Raw genomic sequence first — 18545 nt, 5'->3', positions numbered from 1 at the left:
CAGATACGTCTCAGACCCGCACTCGGGGTAACTGAGAGCGCCACACCGAGTCCCATCTCAGACTAGTGAATCCAGCTCCTAGCGCTAAGCGCGGGACAGGGCGGGGCCGAGACAGTCAGAGACCAGGCTGAACGCGGCGGCGCGCTCCTGTGTATGTCATTTTTTCGCGCCTGCGGGCTGGGAGCTAATTGGCCCTTAACCTCGGGGGCGGGGCACTAGCTGAGGAGAGCGGCGGCGCGCGGGCGGTTGGTCCTGCTAAGTCTTCATTCCCACCGTGTTGGGATCAGTGTCCTCGGACGCTTGGGGCCCACGGGAGACATGGCTGGGACACCCGGGCCGGGCAGCAAGAGGCGGAGCGGGCCCCTGGCGCCTCGCCCTGGCCCGCCGCCCGGCACAGGGCACCCCCCCAGCAAACGAGCCCGGGGCTTCCCGGTGGCCGCCTCCCCGGACCCCGAAGACCCATTCGGCGCGCAGGGGGAATTCACCGCCGATGACCTGGAGGAGCTCGACATCCTCGCGTCACAGGCCCTGAGCCAATGCCCGGCCGCCGTTCTGGAAGTATCCAGTGAGTGCTCCTGAGGGTCTTCTCCCCGGCGGGTGGCGCAGACCTCCCCCCACCTCTTGAGGGCTGTGACTTCGGAATCCTGAAGCAAGTGCTGCCAGTGTCTGACGCTGCCTTTTCTTCTTTTTAAACCCTGATTTAAGCAGCGGTTGTGTTCCAGAAGCCCTTTGATTTTGGGGGAAATCGGATGTCGAGCAGCCGATTTAAAGTGTGGGCGGCGAGGTTAACATTTATTTTCTAAAGTTTAGTCCACGCAGTTCTTGGTTCTAAGCAGAGATCCTTAGAATACAACTACCGCCACTATCAGAACCATCACTACCCACGTGAAAGGGTTTGAATTTTATTAAGCCACTGTTCCCTTCTGGCAGTATGAGTAGAAGAGGGGCCTGGCAGAGGCAAGAAGTGAAAGAGATTTATTCTTTTATACAACTAGTATTCTGTGTAGGTACCCAACGGTTAGGAACTACAGCAGACCTAGCAATGAACAAAATTTAAAAATTCCTTTCTCCATGGAGATCATACTCTCCTTGAGGAATGAGTGAAATATTGTGAGGCTGCCAGAAAGAATGGTCTTAAGGTCAACCGACATCTGTACTTCACAGTTAAGGCATCATAAAAACCACACGGTCATTTCCTGGAAACCCAGCCCTCACCGTCTGCAGCGTATTCAAAACAGAAATTCAGAAAGCACTCCTTGATGACCAGCTGTTCATGTGACAGTACCACTCCATCCAGTGGCACAAGGCAATTCCTCCCCTGTCCTTAACCCTACATCTAATTCCTTCCTAAATCTTAGAATCAACTTTATCTTCTTAATCCATGTCTGGAATTCATCCTATTCACATTTCTAACGATTCCCTGATCTATGCCACCATGATACTTAAAGAGAGCATTCTGCTAAATTGACTCATCATTTCTAGTCTTGACTCCCATTAAGTCAGAGTGATGTTTCAGAACTCAGTTCTGACCATGTTTCTCACAGACACATATGAGTATCCATATTGAAAACCCTTTAATTAATACAGATTTGCATTGTTTTGAAGTAAACCTTATTCAGCAGCTTAAAAAGAAAGAAAACCCTTTAATAACTTCTCACTACTTCTAGTATAGAGATAAATTTTTAACAGTCTGTAAGGTCCAGTCAATATGATCTGACCCTTTCCTCTCTTCTCTCTGGGTTCTAACCACACCAACCTTTCTTACTTTCTTGAATTTTCCCTGCTTCCTTAAAATACAGGAACTGCACATGCTTTTTCTCATACTTAACTGTCCTTTCCACCCATTCCTCATCTCCATTCATCTGGTTAATTCCTGCTTGTCCTTCAGCTCTCAGCTCAGGAAGATCTTCCTTAGGGAAGCATTCCAATTATTCCACTTGGGTCAGATTCCACTATTATAGGCTTTCCTATATTTGTCCTCTGCAGTTCTTATAGTTGTAATTTTACATTTATTCCTGTGATTATTTGTTGAATGTCCTGTAATGGTAAGGATCGTTTTGTTCACCATTGTATCCTTAGAGATTCATATTGTGCCTGCCATATTATAGGTGCTCAGTAAATATTGTTGAATAATAGATCACAGTTCTGGCCTGTGAGATCTCCATGGTACCTTTCAGCATTTAGATGAGACCCTTGAAATTGGGTGAGCTTTGGGAAGAGGGTAGGTACTAGGGTCTGTTACTTCTAAGGATCATTTATATCTTTACATCATTTTCTTAGGTTGGAAAATACTGATGTATATTGCTTGCTAGATCTTTTTCTACTTTGCTTTCAAGAGCAATTTCATTCTGCATTTTCCGGCAAAAGCGGGAAAATATTGGGTTCTAAAATGTATATGGGAATTGTTTCTTACAGGTGTTCATAAGGTCCGTAGATTAGATGGAATGTCAAAAAATCCCTCAGGGAAAAACAGAGAAAGTGCTCCAGTTAAAGATAATTTTGAATTAGAAGTTCTTCAGACACAATACAAAGAACTTAAAGAAAAGGTAGGTGACAACTTGTGATATTTCTTTAGTTGTTTCCTTGCTTGCTTACATATAGGGAATTGAACCCAAGGATGCTCTACTACTGAGCTCTCCATACAGTAGCACCTGCCTGTAACTCTCAGCTCAGGAGGATGACAAAAGTATCACAGGTTCAAGACCAGCCTGGGAAACCTAGCTAGATCCTGTTTCAGAAATAAAAAGGGCTGGAGATGTAGCTCAGTGGTAGAGCACCCCTGGGTTCAATCCCTAGTACTACAAAAAAAATAACCTAGTACTACAAAAAAAATAAGATGAGGTTTTTTGTTTATTTGTTTGTTTGTTTTTTGGTACAGGGGTTTAAATCTAGGGCTGCTTAACCACTGAGCCACATCCTTAGCCCTTTTTTTATATTTTATTTATTTATTTAGTTAGTTAGTTAGTTGCTGGGGATTGAACACAGGGGCACTTAACCACTGAGCCACATCCCCAGCCCTTTTTTGTATTTTATTTAGAGACAGGGTCTCACTGAGTTGCTTAAGGCCTCACTAAGTTGCTGAGGCTGGCTTTAAACTTTCAATCCTCCTGCCTCAGCCTCCTGAGCCATTGGTATTACAGGCATGTGCCACCGCACCCAGCTAAAAGAAAGTTTTAAAACAACCCAGATATGATAGCACATACCTATAAGCCCAGCTACTTGAGAGACAGAGGCAGGAGGATCAAAATTTCCAGGCCACTGTAGGCAACTTGGGATGGCCCTGTCTCAAAATAAAATTAAAGGCTGGAAATGCAGCTTTGTAGAGTACTTGCCTGGCATGTGCAAAGTCCTAGGTTCAATCTCCATTTTAACAACTACAAAAAAATGTTTTAAAACAGGTATCTAGATTTGTCCCCATGAAATGAAAGATGGTTGGGGAAAGAAAGCCAGACAATTTAGACTGAAAGACACTAAATAGATTTCTAACAGCAAGTCAAGGGAAAGGGAAAAAAACTGTACACCAGATCCAAAAGAGATATATACTGGAAGAACACTGAGATGAATTTATAGCATATATTTTTACATGAAGAACACATCATCGTGAAGTTTGCTATTTTGTTAGCAGTTTTTCGAGAAAACAAAGACTTCTTTCATATGACCATCTGTATGTCCCTAAGAGAACCAGAAACATAATATGGCATTTTGGTTCTGTGACATGTAACAAAGGTTTTTTTTAATGCCTGTTAGAGCCCAAAGATTCTGCACATATTAGTGACAAGTATGTCTTTAAGCTATTCTTGCTAAATATCTGTTGTTAATCTGATATTTACAGCTGAAGGTAATGGAAGAAGAAGTCCTCGTTAAAAACGGGGAAATTAAAATTTTGCGCGACTCACTGCATCAAACAGAATCTGTTCTAGAAGAACAGAGAAGATCACATTTCCTTCTTGAGCAAGAGAAAATCCAAGCACTCAGTGACAAAGAAAAGGAGTTCTCCAAAAGGTGACCTAGAGCATTTGTTTTGCATGTTATGGACATAGCTCATGTGCTGCTGCTCATGAGTTCCTTTAGAAGCAATGATCAGTGTTGCCTGTAAATCTTCCAGGGAGGTTTCAACAGTTGTCTGTTATGCTTGTATTTTTCTTTCTTTTTTTTTTTTTTTTTTTGCTTTGTTTTTATTAGTCCATTATAATTACATATAATGGTGAGATTCATTGTTACATATTCATACATGCTCATGACATAATTTGGTCAGTTTCATTCCCTAGTACCTCCTCTTTCCCTCTTCTTCCCCTGATCCCCTCCTGATCTCCTTTTTATTATCATGAGATTCCCTACCACCACCTGTTTTTTTTTTCCATTTTTCTTTTTTCTCTCTAACTTTTACATATGAGAGAAAACATGGCAACCCTTGACTTTCTGAGTCTGCTTTATTCCACTTAACATAATTCTCTCAAGCTCCATTCATTTTCCTGCAAATGACATAATTTTGTTGTTCTTTATGGCCAAATAAAACTCCATTGTGTATACGTACCACATTTTCTCTTTCCATTTATTGGTTGACTAACATCTAAGCTGGTTCCATAATTTGGCTGTTGTGAATTGTGCTGCTATAAACCTGCGTTTCATGTATCACTGTATGATGACTTCAATTTTTGGGGGTAAATACCAAGGTATGGCTGGGTCATATGGTAGTTCCATTCCTGGTCTTTTGAGGAACCTCCATATGGCTTTCCATAATGGTTCTACTAATTTACAATTCCATCAATAGTATGTAAGTGTGCTTTTTCCCCATATCCTCACCAGCATTTATTATTCTGTTCTTAGTGATTGCCATTCTAAACAGGAGTGAGATAAAATCTCACTGTAACTTTAATTTGCATTTCCTTGATTGCTAAAGATGGTTGAACTTTTTTTTTTTCTGGTACTGGGGATTGAACACAGGGGCACTTGACCACTGAACCACATGCCCAGCCCTTTTCATTTTTTAATTTAGAGACAGGATCTCACTGAGCTGCTTAGGGCCTCACTAAGTTGCTGAAGCTGACTTTGTGATCCTCCTGTCTCAGCCTCCTGAGTTGCTGGGATTATAGGCATGTGCCACCACACCCAGCTGAACATTTTTTCGTATAACTGTTGGCCACTTGTACTTCTTCTTTCAGGAAGTATGTGTTCTTTTCTTTTCTTTTTTTTTTTTTTTTTTTGTACTGGGGATTAAACTCAGGGGCACTTGACCACTAAGCCACATCCCCAGCCCTATTTTGTATGTTTTTTAGAGACAGGGTCTCACTGAGTTGCTTAACCCCTAACTCTTGCGGAGGCTGGCTTTGATCTCTCAATCCTCCTGCCTCAGCCTCCGCAGCCACTGGGATTATAGGCATGTGCCACTCCACCTGGCTGTTTTTCTTAAATACTTTCTGCTTTTAGCAAATTGCCATACACTTTTCTTCTAGGGTCTTCATATGGATTGGAAAAGAACTTAGATGAATCTTGAGTTTGCTGTGATAGCCAGGAATAAATCACTAGCTTAAAATTTCTACAGTCTTAAATAAGGGCTCTTGGTAGATCAGAAACTCAGTTAACCTAGCTTAGACCAAAAGGAAATGTACTGAACTCAGATTCCAAGTACCAAGATAGGCATGTACAGGGGCCTCAGATGACTTAAACCTTACCAGGACAGTCAGGGAAATGCAAATCAAAAAGTACACTAAGAGGGGCTGAGGAGATAGCTCAGTCGGTAGAGTGCTCGCCTTGCAAGCACAAGGCCCTGAGTTCGATCCCCAGCACCGCAAAAAAGGATGCCATTGGAATTGTAAAGTAGCTTTAAAAAAAAAAGTACACTAAGATTTCGTCTCACTCCTGCTTTTATTCTCTATGCTGTAGACAGGCTACATCCTTATAATAGAGGATGTGTTCTCCAGAAACTCCTGAGATCCTACTCATATTTCATAACTCTAGAGCACAGTTCAAACTTGAACTCCCTCATCTCAAGTTTTAAAATTCTGAGAAAGACTCTGATTTGTGTAACTTGAGTTGGGTGTCCATCCCTGGATCAATTGCCATAACCAAAGAGATGATAGCTCCCATTCAAATCACATGGTCCAAGATAGGGAAATGATTGTATGAAGTACTGTGCTGGGTATTTTATATTCATTGTTCCTAATCCCCCCAAATATGATGAAGTCAGTATTTATGTTATAGATTCAGCAAGGCTAAGTAAAAGGTGGGATTGGTATTTGAACACTCACAAATTTTCTTCACAATAGTTAAGTACTATGCTGTCTTTTAGAAAGAAGGCTAATGTTTGATACTTCAGGACATTATATCATAGCAAACTTTCATATGTATTTTTCATTGCTTTTCTTTTTCTCGCTTGGGATTTTGAAACCCAGAGATATTTTTGTGATTGTGATGGTGCCACTGCAAGTATATTTCTTTTGTCTTCCAGCTCCAATCATTGCAGTCTGAACTCCAGTTTAAAGATGCAGAAATGAATGAATTAAGGACAAAGCTTCAGAGCAGTGAAAGAGCAAATAAACTGTCTGCTCCTTCTGTTTCCCATGGCAGGTAAGGATAGTGCTGAAGGAATGATTAAGTTTTGCATTATTTAGTAAAAAGTCTACAGAACTCTCTCAAACTGGTCCTGAAAAAAGGCCATTGAGATCCTGCCACCTGGTCAGAGGTTCTTTTTTGTGAAGAATTTAAAGGTGGTCTGGATAAGGTTTGAGGTATCACAGCATAAAGGCCTGCAATCTGGATGTACTTTCTCTGAATCAGGCATTATAAGCACAATACCTGAGACTAGAAAAAGCTGGAAAAGTGATCAGCAAATTGTGAGATGGGTCTGTCTTCATTTCAGTATAATTTATTTAACATGACAGGTTTTGCCCAAGCATGAGTATATTTCAGTCCTGGTTCTTTGGAATATTTCTGCTGATTTGCTGCCTTGGAACCTGTGTCTAATAGCCCCTCCTTTGCTGCCAGAGGTGCTCAGCTTAATTGTATCCTACCCTTTGCCTGGCAAAACAGTCTAAAACTATCAATATCAGTCTTGCAATTTTAACAGTGTCAGTCACAACATCTTTTTCTGGTATTAAATATTCTGCTGCCTTTGCTCATAACAGGCAGGGTTTGTAATTGAAATCCTTGCCTTATATAACTTCAAGTGAGACAGGAGAGCAAAAGAAGGCCATCTTCGGGGCTGGGGAGATAGCTCAGTCAGTAGAGTGCTTGCTTTGTAAGCACAAGGCCCTGGTTCGATCCCCAGCACCCAAAAAAAAAAGAAGGCCATCTTCACTCTTCACACATTGATAACAGGAAAACCTGATGTTGTATAATCAGATCAGAGAGCTAAGACTGCTTCTCTGACATGAAGATGTTGGCTCTGAACAACTTGCTTAGTTTTCAACACATTTTCTAATAGCCCCTATTAAAAATCAGGTTATTCGCCAGGTGTGGTGGTGCAGGCCTGTAATCCCAGCAGCTTGGAAGGCTAAGGCAGGAGGATCGTAGGTTTGAAGCCAGCCTCAGCAACTTAGCAAGACTGTAAGCAACCTGGTGAGACCCTGTCTCAAAATAAAAAAAGGTTTTGGATGTGGCTCAGTGGTTGAGCACACTTGGGTCCAATCCCTGGTACCAAAAAAAAAAAAAAATTAGGTTGTTTCATATTGAAAAGTTTTAGTGGAATTGGAAATGGTAAAGGAATTATGGCCAATATTTTTGGGTGATTAGGAAAATATGAAAATAAATGAAATACTTTTTCAGTAATTTGGATCAAAATGCCAAATGAACATTTTACACTATGCTCCTGGACAAAGATGACACATAAATAACAGATGAAGCCTGTGGTCAAAATACCTAGACATGAAAAGTTTAAAATTTGTTGGAAGTTTTATAACCAGGTATTTTAAGTGATTTTAGTAGATCATTACTTTGCTTTCATAGTTAATTTTTTCCAGTCCTAGGAAAAGCCCTTCTGTGGTTATAAAGCCAGAAGCATGTTCTCCACATTTTGGAAAAACATCTTTCCCTACAAAGGAGTCTTTTAATGCTAACATGTCCCTTCCCCACCCCTGCCAGACAGAGCCAGGATACAGTCTCTTGTGGGCAGAGAGGGTAAGTCAGTCTATTAGTCATCTATTATGGTAGAATTGACTACCCAAACTTGTGGTTTAAACAATTATTTGTTTCTCCTGATTTCTGTGGGTTAGCAATTCAGATGGTACACAATTAAGATGGGATGGCTTAGCTCTATAGGAACTATCACTGAAACCTTGTTGGGGCTAGAGGATCTATTTCAAGGTGACTCACATGGCTAACAACATAATCCCTCTCCACAGGGTTACTGTGTGTCCTCATAACATGGTAGATGGCTTCCTCTAGAGCAAGCAAACTCAGAGAGAACCAGTCAGAAGTTTTTTATGGCCTAGTCTCAGAAGTCACATACTATCACTTCTGCCACATTCTCAGAAGCAAGTTACTGAGTCTGGTATATTCAGTGGGGAGGAAATGAGGCTGTACCATTTGAAGGGAGGTGTGTCAAAGAATTTGCAGGCACGTTGTTTGTTTGTTTGTCATCATCACCCACTCAGCATACTGGTAATTGAACCCAAGGGCACTCTACACTGAGTTACATTCCCAGCCCTTTTTTATTTTTTATTTCAAAACGGTCTCACTAGGTCACCCAGACTGGTCTCAAACTTGGATCCTTGTCTCAGCCTCCCAAATAGCTGAGATTACTGGCATGTGCCACTGCACCTGGCTCTTGTTTGTTTTTGTCTCTTTCTTATCTGCTGTGCACTCTACCATTAAGCTGAGTTACATCCTCAGCCTCTGTGACCATAATTTGAAACCATCACAGTCATTTTACACAGACCATGCCAGAAACGTAGCTAGATTGCAAGGACCTGTGTTCCTTTTGTAGTTCAGCCGTGAGTTTTACAGCCACTTCAGATAGGGAGTACTGCCACTGTCTAGAGAAAGATCATCTAGCATTAGTAGATACACTGGTGCCATACCAGTTCATCATATAATTCAAATACATCGACTCTTTCTACCATCAGCCTTTTTAAATCATTGACCATCACATCACTCCTGAGAAACTATATATAGTCCATTCACATTTTTGGTGCCTGGCAACTAATAGGGCATTGCAGGATAGTGTTACAAGCAGACAGTAGAACCTGATAGCCTGGATATAGATCCCATCCTCGTTATTTATTGGCTTAGCTAATGTGGGCAAGTGCCTTAACCTCTGTGCCTTAACTTTCCTATATGTAAACAGCTAATGATAATACCTCCTGGTAGGGTTGCTGTGAGGAACAAAGGAGCTGATATGTGTAAACTCTTAGCAGTGTCTGACCCATACTTAGCCCTGTAAGTAGTAACCACTTAATCCTGTTAGTGATTACTGTTTTCACTTATATTCATTTTGAAGTAAGGAAAACAGTTTAATTTTCTTCTTTCCTTACATAAATTCCTGTTTTACCTGAGAAAGGCAACGATGTGAGGGATCTTGAACTGCTTTGGGTCTTTCTTATCCAACATTAAAGAAGTATAACAACTGATTGTGTTTCATATTCATTGCATGTGAGAGTTGCAGATAATGCCTGTGCTTTTGTGCTCAACTTTTGATTCACATTTTATCTAGTTTCAGATAAGAAGACCCACAGCCTGAGAGGTAATCCCATTAATGCAAGAAGAGGTACAGAAAAGCCTTGCTCACAAGCTGGATGCAGAGGTCAAGACTCAAGGTATCAAAATGACTGCTTTTCCTGCAGGGACCTACATGACTCTCATCATCCTCTACCACACACAGTAGAATTGTGTGGGAACTATCTGAGTCTCTGAGAATCCATGCCCCAGGTAGACCTTCAGAGAGTTCAGACAAGTAGAAGACTATGACTTTATAAAATGAAGGGCAACTAGACACAGTGGTACACATCTTTTACCTCTGCAACTCCAAAAGGACTGAGGGTGTAGTCCGGTGACAGAGCACCACTGGGTTCACTCCCTAGTACCATAAAATGAATTAATTAAAAAAAGAGAGAGAGAAAGGGCAAGCTGAGTGTGGTGGTACATTCCTGTTGTCCTAGCTACTTGTGAACAGAGGCAGGATAATTACTCGAGCCCAGCAAGACCTCATCTGAAAAGAAAAGGGCAAAGAGCACATATATCCCAGGTATGTCTCAGAGCCTTCTGCACCCACAGGCATCTTAACAGAGCTTAGTGTCAGCTTAGAGGGCACTTGCATCAGAGTCTTCACCTTTTCCTTCTGAAGCCATAGAAAAGGTCTCCCATGTCAGAACCTTCTAGGATTACCTTGTTTTCTTCTACAGGCTCCATTTTGATAAATCTGCTCCTGAGGCAGCCTTTGATCCCAGGATCATCCCTAGGTCTTTGTCACCTTCTAAGCAGTTGTTCTGAGACTCCTACTGGCACCCTCTCACAGCCATCAGGGTTTGGCAGGTAAGCATTAATACTCCTGAAAAAATTGTCTCTGGGAAGTCAGTCCCTTTCTGGCCCTGGCCAGCATGGGGGATCTGTGGGATGTGCAGGGAGACTAAAGAATTTGGCAGGCAGGCTGTTTGAGGCCCTTGACCTTATCTATTTTCTTTTGTTTGTTGCCAGTACCTTGACTGGGATTTCAGGCCTCAGGGGTACAAGTTCTCGCAGTGGATTGTTTTGCCCTTTGGCCCTGAGAGAAGCACAGAACCTGGCATTCACAGGACTGAATCTGGTTGCCAGGAATGAAGGCTTATGTGATGGAGACACAGAGGGAGATAAAAGGGCCTTCCCACTCTGCCAGCTTCTGGAGCGGTGCACCTTCTCCCCCTTGTACAGTTCTTCATTGACTTGCACTGCCAGGCTCTGCAGGATTTGGCAGCTGCTAAGAGGAGTGGAGCACCTGGGGACTCTCCGACACATACCTCCTGCTTGAGCTCTGGGGTAGAGGCCAGCACTGATGACTCAGTTAGCAACTTGGAAGGTTTCTCTGCAGCTTCACTTAGCATTCTTCAGCACCTGGTGTGCCACAGCAGAGCAGTTGTCTGCCTCTTACTATCAGGAGTGGGGATAGATTCTGCTGCTGGGGAAGGAAATGAGAGCCTGGTTCACAGACAGAGTTGTGGAGATACAATCTCAGTCCCACAAGGAGGGCTGCCGATGACCAAGGACTGCATCCACTATTGAAGAAGCTGCTTCAGCTATTGGCTTTCTCTTCTGCAGCAACAGGTCACTTTCACGTCAGTGTGCTGAGCCAGTGCCTCAAGGTTTTGGTGAAATTAGCTGAAAACGCTTCCTCTGATTTGTTGCCCAGGTATAAGCAGCATGGGAGGCATGATTTTATGTGTCTTCCTGACTTCTTGAGGTCTAATGTGTGGCCCTTGTACATTGCTCACATCTTTGCTTATCCTACTACTCAGCTCTAAGGCTTGGTTCAGATAGTTCTGAGGTCATGAGAAGTAGGGCCAGGTATCAGATAACCAAATAAGTGGTTTGTTTGATTTAATTCTGGACTGCAGGTAAGCAAAAGGCACATGTGATAAAAGAAGCTGTAGCCACTGTGGAAGAATATCCTGTCCCAGGACAAAGGCTAAACCAAGAGGCCTTTGAACCTGAGATGTGGAACAGGTGAAGCCCATGTGGCACAACACATTAAGTTTGGTGGAGTTCCCTAAGGAAGCAGAGGGTATGGGAAGGTCTGCAGCTGCAAGCTGACCTTGCTGAGTCTCTGCCTGTCATCATTGTGCCTACTTTTAGCATGAGTTATTGGTTGCTTTGCTCTCATAGGATCTGTTGGAAGTGGAAGTATAATGAACCTAGCTCACACTGTTATCAATAAATTCCTAATTGGAACTGGCATGGTGGCACACACCTGTATCCCCAGCAGCTTGGGAGACTGAGGCAGGAGGATCGTGAGTTCAAAGCCAGCTTTAGCAACTTAGGCAAGGACCTAAGTAACTCAACGAGACCCTTTCTCTAAATAAAATATAAAAGAGGTCTGGGGATATGGCTCAGTGGTTAAGCGCCCCTGGGTTCAATCCCTGGTACCAAAAAAATTTCCTGACTTGGGAGTTCAGAACTGTGAGATGGCATCGGAGGAAATATAACCACGCTACCCACTGTCATCCAGTTTCCCTCATAGCACTGTTCCAAGAGGCCAGTGCCTATGTTGGAATGATTCCACTGGCTGGACATACCTTAAAATTTTTCATCATTCTGAGCTCAGCATGCCTGTCCCTAAAACTACTTCTGGATCCTAGTTTCCCAGTAAATATTTTCTGGTTGTTCTGATCCATTCCAAAGGGTGGTTCTCAGAGTTGGACTGCAGTGCAGTATGTGGGGCACAGAACCATTACCTAAGAGCCAGCTCATAGTGACTAGTTGCTTTTTCCTATATATTAAGTGAAATGAATTCCAGAAATCAAGTTTCTTACCATTTCTCTTGGTTCTATTGAACATGTCCACAGGGGTATTCAAGATAGCGATTTAATGGGTGGGTCAGTATAGGCCAGACACAGATGCCCTCCATTCACTGGTTCATGTGACATACATGGCCCTGCATCCGTTTGCCTCACACAGAGCCTGTCTCACTCTAGCAGTCAGTCAGTATTTTTTGAGTAAACCCTATCCTGAGGCAGGAAAACTTGTCTGAAAAATCCCTTAGGGAGTGTGCTGGAGTTGATTCTAAACCAATAAGTATTCTGAGCCAATTGCCATAACTCTCTGACACATCTTTCCAATCAGTGCCTTCTCTTCAGAATTCCTCATGCTTAACCAGGCCTGGTGGGGCATGCCTCTAATCCCAGTGACTCAGGAGACTGAGGCAAGATCACCAAGTGTAAGGCCAGCCTCAGCACTTAGTGAACTTAGTGAGACCCTGTCTCAAAAAATAAAGGGACCAGGTATATAGCATCAGTGATAAAACACCCCCTTGGTTCAGTCCCTGGCACCCAAAAAAAAAAAAAAAAAATCATCATATTTACATGCTCCAAGTTGAACCCTACTAACACTCAACTTCCTCTTGCCTTATAGTGAAAAACTAGAGCAGAGGGTGCTATCAGGAGTTGAGCACAGTATGTGATACAATACAAATAGCCAGGAAGCTTGTGTCTCTCCTGCTCCCCATCTTTGCCCACCCAGTCTTGAAAGCAAATCATCCTTATCTTTTCACTATTTAGTTTGGGGTTCAGAGCAGGGTTTATTGTTTGGGTGTTTTTTTGTTTGTTTTGTTGTTGGGGGATGGGATTAGTTTTGTTTGTTTTGCGCTGCTGGGGATTAACCCAGGAGCACTTTAACCACTGAGCTGTAACCCCAGAATTTTTTGATTTTATATTTTGAGATAGGGCCTCACTAAGTTGTTAAGACTGACCTTGAATTTGGGGCCTCGACCTCCTGAAACACTGGAATTACAGGCGGGCACCACTGCACTTAGCTCGGTTCCTTTTTTTACTTTGAAAAGGTCTCACTAAATTGAATATTGCAATCCTGCTGCCTCAACCTCCTAAGCACTGGGATTACAGTTGTGATCCACTGCAGTGAGCTCATTCCCAGTTTTAACTAGAACGGCATGATGTTCTCTCTTGTATACAAAGGCTGTGCATGAAATTTCACTAAAAAGAAATTCCCAATTCAACTAGAAATAACTTGGAAACTACTCCATTGTATACAAGGTGAATTTTTCTTGCAGATTACTCTCAGGAGCCTACTATAGTTACTAGTTAAGGGCCGCTGGCAGTTGAACAGTGAGAGCAGGTAACCATGTTAAGTTCCAGTTTCCCACAAAGTTCCAGGGTCGCTGGCGACTAAAGAAATGCAACTTCTTGCATGCTTACAAGATATGCTATAAAATGAGTTCACCCAAAATAGTGACATACTGACGGATGGTCTTGACCTTCAATGCTAAGATACTGTATAGTCTAGCCCACAGAGTGTTTAGATGGTGTTCCCCAACCACCAGGCCAGTTCCCTCTCATGCTCTTGCAGGCTGTGCAGATTGAGCAGCAGCAGCAGTCGCCTTGAGACTTGGTATATGGTCCCTTGGTCATAGCTATCCCTTTGCCCCTGAGACTGGGGGAAAGTGTACCCAGAGCCCCACAATTGGCACCTCACACTGACAGCAGAGGTGACCAGGGTTTACTGACAAGAAATGGTCTTCCTTGCTCTGTGAGTGGCCTCATAATATCCAGCCCTAGTCAGGTCCGTGATTTGTCACTTCGAGTCCTGGCCAACCCTGTGTGGTGGGCAAGACTCATACCCCAGTTATGACCTGCATCCCTATTTGGGAACAAAGGCAAAGAAGAGACCAGGAGCTTGTAGAGGCCAGGCATCCCAGATCCAGGGAGTCCTCCCATTTACTGGATGTTGCTGTGCAAGGGTGAGGATCTGTCATCTCTGAGCCACAGCGGTCCTACAATAAAGTTAGTGTCCACTCATTCACACAAGACAGCTTCATAGCAAGTAGGCAGTACGAGAGGGAGCAGCATTTGAGCCCAGGTCTGGATGAGCCAGGTCTCCTTTTGGGGAGTGTCAAATTTCTTTGGGCCCATCTTTCAGGTTCCAGTGTGTGTTGCCAGTGCTGCCACAGTGCCTCAGCCCAGAGACACCCCTGCCTTGTGTGCTACTGGCTGTTGAGCTGCTCTCCCTCCTAGTGGACCATGATAGCCTTGCACCTCAGCTCTGTTCCCACTCTGGTAAAGGTGGGCCTGCACTCCTACAGAGGGAGGGAGGGGTTGGGGCAGGGACAGGGGCCTCCTGAGGGCTTCTGCAGAAGGGGGACCCTGAGTGAGATAGGGGTATCCTTTTCAGAAGGCTGCCTCCTCCTGCTGCTGTACATGTACATCACATCAAGGCCTGACAAAGTGGCCTCAGAGACACAATGGCTTCAGCTGGAACAAGAGGTAAAACTGGGACCCTTATGAAGACTGCTCATCGCCTTATAAGAGCCCACAAGTCTCCTCCCTCCTTTCTGGAGAGAAAGGGGACTGTATTCTTTTTGGTAACAATATTATCAAGCAGCTTATAGCTTATCAAGCAGCTTATAGCTTATCAAGCAGCTTATAACTTACCAAGCAACTCAGTTAGGCACTGCCCATACAAATACAGTACAGGTGGGCCCAGGTTGTCCTGGGACTCAACCAAGTTGCCTGATAATTGATTCTGTCCTGGTTTGGGGGCCTGGTAGCTGGAGGTGAGTCTGGAGGCAGGTGGGTTATTGGTGAAATTCAGGTGCTAGTCCTGAGTCTGACCTGGAAAACCACACTACTGCTTCTGGGGACCCCATTTGTACAAATGAGCAGTCGCCAAAGTAGCTAGAGCTCTTATAGGAGATGCCTAAAAAAGCCTTTGCAGTGACAGGGGTCTTATTCTGGCAGGATGAAATAGAATCTTTTTTTATTCCAGGCAGTATGGCTCCTGGCCAAACTGGGCGGTATAGCCCTTCCCCTCCAGTCACTGGCTCTGACTGTCAATGCAGTATAGAGGTGAGTATGCAATACAACAACATGACAAGCTCTGTTTGTGGTTAAGGGGATCTTGTGCAAGGTCCCTGGGTCCCACTCAGAACCCTGCTCCCCTGGACAGCTAGGCTGAATGGGTGTTAGGGCACAGAAAGGTGGGAGACATCAGTTTGCACACTCTCTCACTCCAGGTGGTTAGAGTTCTCACAGTGATGCTGCACAGACAGTGGCTGACCGTGCGAAGGGCAGGGGGGCTCCCAAAGACTGACCAGCAGAAGCGCACCATACGGTGTCTACGGGACACAGTGTTGCTCCTGCACAGTCTGTCCCAGAAGGACAAGCTCTTTACTGTGCACTGTGTGGAGGTCCTGCATCAGTATGACCAGGTGATGCCAGGGGTCAGCATGCTTATTCGAGGGCTTCCTGATGTGACCGACTGTGAAGGTGAGCCCCTAAGACACCCTCCCTGCCCCAACTCACATGTTGGTTCACACCCCTGCTGTTTGGTGAGCAAGTCAGACTCCTATTCAGTAGACCTGCCACACAGCCCTTTCGCACTAGGTACATTATTTTCATGCACTGGTTCTTCTCTGAATATATTGGGCTGCCCTTTGCTTATATCTGTTGAGTTGGCCTAACAGTCATGGTTTTTCCACGAATATCCTGTCTGAATTGCTTTGTTATCACTTTGATCATAGTAGCTGAGGAGCAAGGCCTGGGCATGGAAGGGACTGGTTAGTTCCTGCTGGTGCTGGGGGGAAGATAGGTGGGACCTCCCCAGGCCCTAGTCCTTCAGGCCTCAACATTGAACCCTCCCTCTTCCTTTGGCTCAGGAGGCAGCCCGGATGACCTCTGTGCCGCGGAGACAGACATGGAGGACCCTGAAATGGACTGTGCTGAGGCCCTTCCCCTGAGCATCCTCCGCAAGGGGGCCCAGCACTGCTGCTATCGTCCCATCATCCTCTGATTAAAAGCATGACCAGCAGTTCCTGCTGAGAATGCGTTGTTTCCCCAGTCTGATCTGTGTTGGCTGAGTGGGAGGGAAGGAACAGGCCAAGGACCCAGGGAAACTAGGCGCCTTCCCCAACTCCCCAGCCCCCCTTCCCCACCCCATCTCCCTGGCTGGAACTGAGATGGTCCCCATGGTAACTAATCTGCCTTAAGGAAAGCCCTGGCCTGCCTGTGGAATTGTCCTGAGTCACTGCTTTGGACTGGGCCATGGGGAGAAACCATTGTGAGGCAGAAGGAGGCTGCCCTAGGCCAGAACTAAACCAGGGAAAGTGGGCCAAGGACTAGACATAAAAGGGCCATGGCAGGGGCTCACAGCACTGCTCGAGACCTGGAACTAGCCTGGCACCTGGAGACAGCTGGGGCAACTGTCTTCCGGGTGGGCTCTCAACAGCGTGAGGGCCCCAGTGCACTGTAGCAGCCAGCAGGCCCACAGCTGTGGATCAGAGCAGACCTTTCGGGATGCCTGGGGAGGGAGGAGTATTGGCAAATGAGGGACAGACTAGGCAAGCTGATGAAGCAGGGGCGGCCTTGCTCACGAGGCAGGCTCATGGGCGGGCCCAGACCCAGCTTCACTTCCCGCCACTGCTGCCAACAGCAGGACCAGCAAGGAGTGTGTGTGCCTGGCCCTCCCTAGTCACTGCTGCCTGCCTATTCCGGTAAGTGTGGACCCCCAAGGGGATGGGGCAGGGCATGAATTTCATGGGTTTCCCCCAGCCTTACTAGGTGGGCAATAGGAAACAGGACCAAACCCACGTGAGGAAGAGGTAACCCTCCCCAAAAGTATAGTCATCCCTCTAGGAAGTCACCCCCACCCTCTTCAACTTCCTGCCCTGAAAATGGGCTCTAGAGTTCCCAGACAGTGCCCTGACTGCAGGCAAAGCCTGCAATATACTTCTGCCCACTACCCTTCCCCACCCTTGCCCCCAGACCCTGCTTACTTTAGGTCTTTCCCCTGTACTCACATGACCTACCCCAACCTCATGCTCCTTCCCAGGCTCAGCAGCAGGTACCTACCCCAGCATGGGCTCACAGGCCCCACCTCCTGGTCCCATGCAGACCCTCATCTTCTTGGACCTGGAGGCCACTGGCCTGCCGTTCTCCCAACCCAAGGTCACGGAGCTGTGCCTGCTGGCTGTCCACAGATGTGCCCTGGAGAGCACCCTCACCTCTCAGGGGCCATCACCCACAGTGCCCCTGCCACCCCGTGTAGCAGACAAGCTCTCATTGTGCGTGGCTCCTGGGAAAGCCTGCAGTCCTGCTGCCAGCGAGATCACAGGTCTGAGCACAGCTGTGCTGGCAGCTCATGAGCGTCAATGCTTCGATAACAACCTGGCCAACCTGCTCCTTGCCTTCCTGCAGCGCCAGCCACAGCCTTGGTGCCTGGTGGCACACAACGGTGACCGCTACGACTTCCCCCTGCTCCAGGCAGAGCTGGCTATGCTGGGTCTTGCCTATATTATGGATGGTGCTTTCTGTGTAGACAGCATTGCTGCCCTGAAGGCCTTGGAACGAGCTAGCGGCCCCTCAGAGCATGGCCCAAGGAAGAGCTACAGTCTGGGCAGTATCTACGCCCGCTTGTATGGGCAGGCCCCAGTGGACTCGCACACAGCTGAGGGTGATGTTTTAGCTCTGCTTAGCATATGTCAGTGGAGACCAAGGCCCTGCTGCAGTGGGTGGACACTCACGCCAGGCCCTTCAGCACCATCAGGCCCATGTATGGGGTCACAGCCTCTTCTGAGACCAACCCAAAGCCATCTGCAGTCACAGCCACTGCACCCCAGCTACTACCAGGAATGCTAGTCCCAGCATTGGTGGAAGCAGAAGACCCAAAGCTGTTATTTCAACAAAGGTCCCTGGAGTCCCACCCCGTGAGGGACTGCTGGCCCCACTGGGTGTGCTGGCCTTCCTCACTTGGCAATAGCCACACTGTATGGACTATCCCTGGCCACACCTGGGCAGTAGATCAAGAAGAAAAATCTAATAAAGACCCATACACACTGAGTAGTCACTTGCCTCCTAGCCTCTTTGGAAGCTGGGGCCTCTACCTGTACTAGGGACCTTGGGAGTGGGGCATAG

General features: G+C 45.7%; 2 protein-coding genes across 2 annotated transcripts; both read left to right on the top strand.

Annotated features, from left to right (window-relative positions):
- Nucleotides 1-224: 224 nt before the first annotated feature.
- Nucleotides 225-16425, top strand: Atrip (ATR interacting protein). The gene is given in 16 exon segments (XM_047565442.1): nt 225-565; nt 2416-2546; nt 3833-4001; nt 6447-6567; nt 7959-8095; nt 8098-8115; nt 10338-10467; nt 10630-10808; nt 10811-11154; nt 11157-11317; nt 14557-14693; nt 14809-14900; nt 15403-15427; nt 15430-15482; nt 15650-15902; nt 16292-16425. Coding segments are annotated over 16 exon segments (2331 nt in total). The 5' UTR covers nt 225-318.
- On the top strand, nt 16375-18431 carry Trex1 (three prime repair exonuclease 1). The gene is given in 5 exon segments (XM_047565199.1): nt 16375-17125; nt 17464-18123; nt 18126-18245; nt 18248-18379; nt 18382-18431. Coding segments are annotated over 4 exon segments (936 nt in total). The 5' UTR covers nt 16375-17125; nt 17464-17489.
- The last annotated feature ends 114 nt before the right edge of the window (nt 18432-18545 follow it).

Source organism: Sciurus carolinensis, chromosome 9, assembly GCF_902686445.1.
Source record: "Sciurus carolinensis chromosome 9, mSciCar1.2, whole genome shotgun sequence".
NCBI classification, from domain to species: Eukaryota; Metazoa; Chordata; class Mammalia; order Rodentia; family Sciuridae; genus Sciurus; species Sciurus carolinensis.
Note: the sequence above shows the minus strand (reverse complement) of the source record. Positions and strands in the feature narration are given on the sequence as shown.